Source organism: Labrus bergylta, chromosome 3 (assembly GCF_963930695.1).
Source record: "Labrus bergylta chromosome 3, fLabBer1.1, whole genome shotgun sequence".
NCBI lineage: Eukaryota > Metazoa > Chordata > Actinopteri > Labriformes > Labridae > Labrus > Labrus bergylta.
This window is the reverse complement of record NC_089197.1, coordinates 35142759-35152029: the sequence shown is the minus strand read 5'-3', so window position 1 is coordinate 35152029 and position 9271 is coordinate 35142759. Positions and strand designations below refer to the sequence as shown.

General features: G+C 38.4%; 1 protein-coding gene across 13 annotated transcripts in view; it reads left to right on the top strand.

Annotated features, from left to right (window-relative positions):
- celf1 (cugbp, Elav-like family member 1) overlaps positions 1-9271 on the top strand; it is a 33203-nt gene continuing 23932 nt past the window's right edge. For 5 of the 13 annotated variants that reach the window (XM_065953206.1, XM_065953214.1, XM_065953213.1 and 2 more), the window contains exons 1-2: positions 2-176; positions 3650-3766. In XM_065953206.1, coding sequence (XP_065809278.1) covers positions 3663-3766 — 104 coding nt within the window. In that variant the 5' untranslated portion in view covers positions 2-176; positions 3650-3662. Of the gene's footprint in view, positions 177-3649; positions 3767-6049; positions 6366-9271 lie in introns of those variants that run through there. The other 8 variants (XM_065953204.1, XM_065953212.1, XM_065953210.1 and 5 more) reach the window with 6 other exon arrangements.

The window sequence follows — 9271 nt, the reverse complement described above, 5'->3', positions numbered from 1 at the left end:
TTACTCTGTAATTGCTAACATTAGCTAACTGTGTGAAGTGACAGACCATTATATTATGTAGTGCTCAGTTAGTTTCTACCAGTACAGTATTGAATTACATCACAGGGCAAGTAAACATCCAACCCGACTTTCTGTTGCAAGCACAAGTGGAATAAAGAGTACCGTGAAGAAGAAGTGTAAGTTTGTTGAAGTTATCCAAAAGCTATTGCAGCTAGCTTCTGTTACCATAACATACCCCAGCAGCTGTAGTGTTCATGGACTTGTCAGCCTGCTACTTGTTAGACATTACGACAGATGACAGTTCACGTCATGACAGTGAGGTTGGTTGCATATCTTGCTGAAGATGTATCTTATCTTTTACATGTCGTAAACCTGCAGCAGTAGGGGGTTTCCTATGATTTTGAAAGGTTTAATACTTTACGCAATAATTAACGTTATCCCAAAACAGGTTGTGCACTGTTTATTTATTTTTTTTAACTTAATTGCCACCATCACATACATCAACTTCATATTTTTCTATGTCTATAATACTTATACACATAAAGGACCACTGATCATATAACAAAGAGGACAAGTCGTACAGTAATATTTATTTATTAAAATGTTTTAAAGCTTACAGAATTCTTTGTCAAAATAGGAAGCATTGAATTATATAGAGATGCAAACAGAAATGTCAGTCTAATTAATCTAAATACATTTTCCCTAATCTACGGAAGCCCTAAGCAGACATACATCCATACATTTTATTTTGCTCCAATTTCCCATGATAAGGAAGACATTTTGGTTGTTAACTGGAGATCTCAACTTGTTAATCTTGATATCTCATAATTCTGGTTTTCCCGTGATACATTAATTTCTACAGGTCTCGGAAAAAAAAAAAAAACATTTTGAATTTCCACACGTTTATTCAAGAACAGAACATTAGTTCAATGACAGTGCAAAAACAACAGGTTACTGCTTGGACGTCTCCATGAGCTTCGTGAAATGGGTCCTTGAGGGAAGAGTGTAGCCAGGGTTCAAGGTGGAGATCATTGTAGTGAAGTTACATCTTCATTTTCAACCGTCGTCAGAGGCCTCATGTCAGCAACGAGCATGTTGAGGATCTGTCAAGACGGATGCTTGCTGTGGTGTACATGATGTTTTCTGCAATGACAAAGATAGTATTATTATGTAAAACAGCACAATTTACATCAAATCAATATGCCTTGTTGTTTTACTTATGAATTAAAGGCAAGTAAGTAACCCAGAGAGCACTTACAGAGACAACACACATTTTTATAATTTATTTACACTCATACAGGTACCCTAAAAACAACTTATTTACACAAATTTAATTAAGTATCTAAATGCAATTTGTCCTACCTCACTACCTCACTAAGACTGGACGCTTAATCATTAAATTATACCATCATTGTAGTAAGTAAACTAATTTTTAATTATTCATTTATTAACGGCTTAAGCTGACCAAGTGCTTTAAAAAAACACTGAGCTAAAATAAAATGTAAAACACACACCAACACAAATATATTCCAACGTCAACAGAAAATAATATGTGAAAAAAGCAAAGAATATATCTGACAACATATTGAAAGTGGGCCTAAAAGGCAAAATAATAAAAAGTTTTCTTTAGTCTAAGCTTGTTTGGCGTTGGCAAAGTAAAAAGTCATCATTAACCAGCTAACGCTACCGTTACTTTAATGAACTTTTCATGCTTGTCAAGCTGGATAAAAGTAAGCACAAGCACCAGCCGAGCAACCAGAGAGGCTAACGTTACATTTTCTCACTTGAAAACTGAACAAACATGGGATTTTGTAGTGACTTAACCTGCTGTCGAGCTCCCTTCCTAGTCAGCGATGATTCCGACATGTTTACTTTTCAGGTGCTGCATCATCACTGTGGTGCTACCATGCTGCGCCATATCTCTATTGCAAAGCTTGAAACTAACTCATGTTTTTATGCATTGTGAAGTGCTCCCACACTTTACAAGATTTCGGTTGAACCGCTCTCTCCGCTCTCCTATGTTTAATATCTGAAATACCAGCACCGCTCTCTCACGCTCTAGCTCCGCCACACTGTGCCGTCAGCATGTAAACAGTTCGGCGTGTACGTCACCACAGACTGTGACATAGGGAGTGACGCATTAATCGCAGACGCAACGAATCGATAATAAAATTTGTTGCCAACACTTTTATTAATCGATTTTTATCGCTTCTATCGATTCTTTGTTGCAGCACTAGAGACGACAGTCAATATTTACTCTCATGGGAAAACAGAGCAAACCTAAATGTATGGGTGCATGTCCACTCAGGGCTTCCGTACATAGCAAGCCAATGTCATATGAGGGCAAGAAGAAGATTAAGCATGTCTGAGTTCTCCACAAAAAAATAATCAACCAATCAATCAATCTTCATTTGTGTAGCTCCAATTCATAACAAATGTTATCTCATGACACTTGACAAAAAAACTATATTTAAAAAAAGCCAAGACCCAACATTAATCCATCACGAGTGCAGCACTAAGCAGGGTTGTAATGCTACCTGAATTTTAGACTTCAAAAGGATCTTAATACCTGTTTTGATACCACAGCAACGAAATAGAACTCATAAGCTTCCAAAATGTGGTTATATCTTGTTTCCAATGATCAAAACATGCAAATTAGCTCTTGCTTACTGTCTGAATTGCACAAAAACATTGGCATGGTTTGATACTCAAATGGACAATTCCTCTTTTATGCACATTTCTAATAAAGGGTTGTTGTTTTTTAAAAAGCTTCAGTACTTTTCAATACACTAGATCTTTAAAATGACAGATTATCCATCCATCCTTCCATTATCTCTACCGCTTTTCCTGTTAGGGGTCAACTGCCAGTCCGCCCTGGCAGCTGCTGCAGCCGAGACAGGAGGCGGCAGCCGCCTCGCCGCTATATTGCAGCTCGTAGAGATAGCCACAAACATCCGATTCAAGCACAAGACCTTCAAAATCCCCTTCCCTTTTCGCCATTGTCGGTTCTTATCAGCTTTCTCCATAGAGCCTGTTAGCATAGCTTCCAAGCAATATGGCGGACGTTATGTTTCGATTCTGGGAGTGAGTTCCCACCCACTGATCTGTGATTGGTCTGTAGCTTCAGTGGTCGAAAATATGAGGAACTAGCGTTGTAGTTTCACCCCGCTAACCACAACAGCCGATGACCCAAAATGACTATTTTTGCATCACTGGAAGCTCCTTTTCAGACTCAGAAATACAAAGATTTCCCATCTCAGGAGAAAATGAGGGCGGGATGCATGACCCTTCAAGCAGGCGTTATCATGACAGTTGCAGAGCAAGATTTTGAAATTGAGGACGCAACATCGTCTTTTTTATTTATTATTATTTTATGTATATATACATATATATATATATTTTTTGTCTTGTTTGCTACGCCCCCTGAAACACAACAAGTGCAATCAATCTCCATGTCATCAAATCATTTATCAGATGTCTGCTTTTTGGACTGCCTTAATTTTGGAATTTAATTGTTAAAGACCAAATGAGTGTATTGGCTTTTAGGATTGTAATATTTGTAAAAGTCTGTGGTGGCTTGATATGACTTAAAGTCACTGTATTTATTGTTGTTGTTTCTTGTGTGTCTGATCCTGCATGTTTCTGCTAGTTTAAAGCCGTGGATGGAAAGCCTGGAACCTGAAACCCTGTATGTGCCACTGGAGCAGACTGGACAGCCCACACTCCCCGTCCCCAACTTAGAAGGCTCTAACTTGGAACTAGGGGGGTAAGAAGCCTTATCCGTGCATCTTATGATGTCCTTATTTCAGAATTCTTTCAGAAACAGCTGTAAAGTTACCCTGCATACACTGTCCCATGTGTGCATGTGATTGACATTATGAACCCAGAAACAGATTCAAATATCAAAGTCCTTAAGGCGTGGGCGCTTGGCGTTATAATGTTTGTTCGTAAATTTTCTTAAAGTCATGCAGAAGATAAATTATGGAAATTATTCATTTAAAGTTAAACATAATGTTTTGGTCGTTTGATGACTGAAGGTAAAAGATAATGGAAAGTGGGTGTGCACATAAAGTTTGTAATGGGTAGTAAGATAAATGATCAAACAGATGGTAATAAATACAAAGATGTAAAACCATCCCTTAAAATGAGTGATGTTTTGAGTAACTACCGATAGGTGGAGCCAGTGCAGTGGAGGTCAAATATGGCAGCAGCTATGCTCACTGTGTGCTTTAATGATTACCTTCTGCTTATCAAAAACACCAAGAACACCGTCTCACATCACAAGGGTTGACTGCCTATCAGCCGACTAGTCAGATGATCATTTGTATCTATTGTTAATTCTAATAATATAGTTTGACTAACAATGATAACCTCACTTTGACACATCAGCATTTTGTGTGATAGAAACACTCCATCAATGGCATACTGCGAGAAGCTTCATAGGGCGCATTGTAGACTAATACATAATGATATTAAGATGTTTAAATGGGGGTAAAACAGTGATACAGAACCTGTCACTTAGAGAGAGCAAGAATGATCCATTTTAAATTAACAATGTTTCACAATAACATAAACATGAAATACATTTCCATATTGTGGTGGATTTTGTGATTGGCTGTTATGTAAGGTTTGTAAATGAGGTTAAAAAGGGCACTGATGGATTAGTAGTTAGTTTAAAACTGTTTTTGTTAGGCTTTAATTTGTGTACTTTGTAGCGTTCCCATGTTCTACATACAGAGTGTGAGCTGCTGCCCAGGTAAGGGGTTCAGAGTTCTCCGTTGTAGACTGAACAGGTTTTAAAATTAATTTATCCCTGTGTCTATAAAACTTTTAAATAGGCACTGGACTATAATTTGTCTTTGCCTTTTTGCACGGGTATTTTAAGAACATGATGTTATATCTTTAAGATATTTGTGGACATTATTTAATAATGTTCTTTGTTTTATGTTTAATGTGAATGATGTCGTCTTTTTATGGCTGCAGCACGGGTGAATAGCCCAAGACAAATTTCTCATTTTGTGGGACAAATAAAGTGAATCTTGAATCTTGAACTGTCTTAAGACTGAGGGTTCTTTACTTCCTGTTTGAATACAAACCTGTATTTATTTTGAAATAAAATAAAGAACTTCAAGCACAACAGGGTCATCTTCACCATTACTGTGACTAGGAAGACAATAAAGGCTTATTAACTAGTTAATGCTGACCGCCCAATCTGTCGTCAGATTCATCTGTAGCCCAGCTCTAATCAGACTTTTGCTTTTCTAGACTTCTTTCTACTCAAAGCGCTTCTACACTGCAGGTCAAACCTATACATCAACCTCACACAAATTCTTACATTGATGACAGAGGCTGCTATGTAATGTTATCTATCTATCTATCTATCTATAGATATATCTCTATCTAGATATATTGATATAAGTATCTATCTATATTTATAAGTGTGTGTATATATATATATATATATGTATATGTATATATATAAATACACACCCTGAAGGCAGCCTGACAGATGCAGTGTTTGCACAGCTGGAGTTTTTTTGTTTAGTAGGTAAGGATGTGGATACACAAGTGAGTTTGCATGTGCTGCAGTGTGCACACAGACAAAAGCCTATGTCATTTAACATTGGCTCCTATCTTTTTTCACACACACAAATCACATACAAACCAGTGCAGCCTGTAGGACAACAGGGTAAACACAGCCCCCCTCAGGCCGGAACCTAATTGTCCGCCCCTGGTTTGGCTAGTCCAGGGATTAGCTACTGGCTGGGGAGTACTATTCACTCCCTCTTTCATTCCCTCTGCCCACTGGGCCTTATCACCATCAATCTGACACGCTGTTTATCTGACGCTGCAGCCAGATCTGCTGGTCTAGGAGAAATGTTCACAAAGGCTGTGGACCATCAGCATTTTGATTGTGGGACCCCAAATGGCCATTACTCTCTATGGCCTCAGTGATCCCAGCAGCCCTCTGTGGTTAGTCCCCGTCCCAGAGCCTGGAAAGCTGACCTGAAGGCCTGTCACTTTGTGTCTGTCATTTGTGCTCTTCTTGAGTCTCAAACTAAGGTGGTTTCTTGGCCAGTTGTTGTGTGCTGTATTTGTGGTCCTTTGGACAGCTTCTCTATGTGGATTGGTTTGTTACAGCACATTGTTTTATTGATCACCGTGGTCTGCCTTGTTATACCTTCGCCAGGGATTTACCAACAAGTGTACAATCTGGAGTTTACCACCTACAACTGATCACTTGATTCATTGTGTTCAAGAGGAAGAAGAAAAACAAAAAAACATTTTGCTATCATGGCTTCTTTCAAACTGGATTTTCTCCCTGAGATGATGGTGGACCACTGCTCTTTGAATTCAAGCCCGGTGTAAGTACCTCTCTGGTCAGCCTTCTGAGTATGGCATGTTTCTAGCTTTGCTCTTTGTCAATGTTAAAACAGAAACAGGGATTTTTGTCCTTGATCTGAGGTAGCCTTGCATATTTTTTTTAACACCAGTTATTTGGTATGGTCCACAGCTATGCAGTACTAAGTGCATACCAACAGTGACGATTCAAAGTATGAATCAGGCATCACGCTCCTTACTCTGGTGGTACAAAAATGAAACTTGTACTTAACTTTCCTCATGGAAGCAGGGTGAGCAGGCAGGGTTGGTTTTGGCATATTCCCCTTTCCAGGTGCCCTATATCGCACCTATGTGCACTGACGCACATAAGTTGGACTGTACTGTCTGACTGTGCTGAAGACGATATTGTCCATGTCTGGTAGCTGTAGCAAAGTGTTTGCTTTTCATCCCTGCACCGTTCACTAAAGGGAAAGGGTTGAGTGTCAAAGCCATTTGTTGAGCTCTGTTTGGTAGTATTGTTGTTGGATGCTAAACTTCAAGTTTTTCACTAGTTTTGTGTAGTGACTGCTGGAGTCCCATTTATAAAAGAGTGTGTAGCATTCCTACTTGATGTGAAATACTGTTGCATATTGATACTGTATTTATAGCTTTAGAAAGAGGGAGAGCAGCCTCTTATACATTCCGCTGCTGGTCAATTCAAAGCACCTCATCAATGATAATGCATATCGTTTTGTCTTTATTGTGAATCATGACAGCAACTCAAAAGAGACAAAAAAAAACCTTCCATGGCTTTGTTGGCCTATTTGGTGGAGGTGATTTAAAACAACAACATAGTAAAAAAGTCTTCTTTTAGCTAACGGTCAAAGAGTGACATCAGTATTAAACTGAAACACGTTTCACATCCAGTTTAAACCTCCTCATGGCCCTCTCACACTGTTATACCGTATTTTTGCTTCATGATAGTAAATAATTATCTTGATAAACTGTCTAATCTTCTAATACTAATTTCTGAAAACTTTACTTTTTAACATCAATTTGATTACTTGTGTTTCTATTTTACTGTCCACTTCAACAAAAAATGATTATGCATGATGATAAAAATGATGGGGTTTCCTTGTATAAAAAAAAGTTGACAGTGTTTTCAAGAAATTGTGAATAGTCAAAAACGATCTGCTGGCACGATTTGATAAGTATTTTATAAGTCATGTTCCGAAATAAGCAACAATAAGCTTAATTGTCACGGTACCAGGATTTGTAAGTTTGATACATTATGTAGGGTCTCTGTAGTCATCAGTCTTTGGGTGTGTCAGGTTTTCTATCTTTAATGCCGCATGTGAAGGGGGTTGTATGGATAAAAAATGAATTCAGTCAAAAAAATGTGCAGTCCTTCAAAAACAATCCAAGTCAAACTTTAAGATTTGTATGGAATTAAAATGCCTTTTATAAGATGAGTAAAGGCTGCGTTAGGAAGTTTAACAGGTCATAATTCAACCTGTAATATCTATTACATATTGCTGGGAAAATTATTCCAGTTTCTCAAATAACTGCAATATTATTTTTCTTGACATTACATTGAACACATCATGATGTTATTCGTCATTTTTCTGACACAAACTTGAACACATCATAGTGTAATCGTATGTCACCTCGATAAGTCAGCGAACTGGCTTTTATCCTGCCAATTGTAACACAGATTTCACCACTGGATTCCCGGTTTGCTTACCACTGTTTCTGTGAGTTGAGGAGGAGTTGACAGAGTTATTTTCTCCTAACCTGAAGATAGTCGAAAATGCTACATTTTGGTTTAATTTGATGCACAATGTTTATGTGCGCCGAGGTTTTGTTCCCCCTAGCAAGAACTGATGTTGTGCGACAGTGTTTGATTTAAAATACGTAACTCGACCCGAGATATATTGTTAAGTTAGAGGACCAGTGAGACTTGATGCAGCTTCAGCTGCAGGAAATCCAGGGTTAGGGTTCCTTCCTGCCCGTAAGTGTGGAGTTGTGGAAGTGTTTATAAGGTCTTTTAGTATTTAAGAATTTGACAATTATATAAAAACTCTTTGGTTCACTACTTTGTTTTACTTAGCTGTTACCACTCTGCATTTCCTCTCCATCTGTAACTTGAAACACAACATTCAGCTGAACACACAATGCTTAAAAACAACTATATGAATGAAATTTGATGATGGACTGCAAGCATGATTTTGATAAAAGCAGCTTTATAAAAAGTTCCTTGCTGCAACTGAGCAGTACATTTTAATCTTACGAAGATCCTTCTGGGAGGTCTTTGAGCTTTATTTTCAGGAAGGACTTTAAAGAAACTCACTCTACTCAAAGATGAACCACTAGTGAAATCCTGCGTTGCCTTGTGAAGCTTTCGATCTGGAATAAGTGATTGTAGTTCTTTTTAAACTGGTTTCTGTGTTTTTTTGCACTTATGCAACTTAACTGAAAGAGAGGTGATGATTTAAAGGGAGGAGTGGGTGAAATAATAGTAGAAGTGTAAGTGCTCTGTTCAGTGCTAAAATACGCTGCACTCTCAGGTGTGCTTCAGCACAGTACAGTTGCTCATGCACGAACACAAGCACGGGTACACAATGTGATCCCTGCCTCCATTATGGAGGAAACTCAGAGTTGTATGGCTGTATCTGACCAAAATGACAAAAGAAAAGCCACAAAGTTAGTAAGTACAGTCATATTCTCTGTTTTTCTTCGATGTGCGGTGACAGACTGGACTGCACGTCCACTTGTCTTGTGAATTAAGCAAGCACCATTAAATTAAATACAGCAGCCCCTGGATTATGGAAACCAGTCAGCATAGAAACCAGTAGGGCAATAACACTGTGTACTGGGGGGTATACATGCAAGACTCCCAACTACATTTTCAGGGTGTGGTAAGTCTGGAACACACTGTGCAATTTCAGGC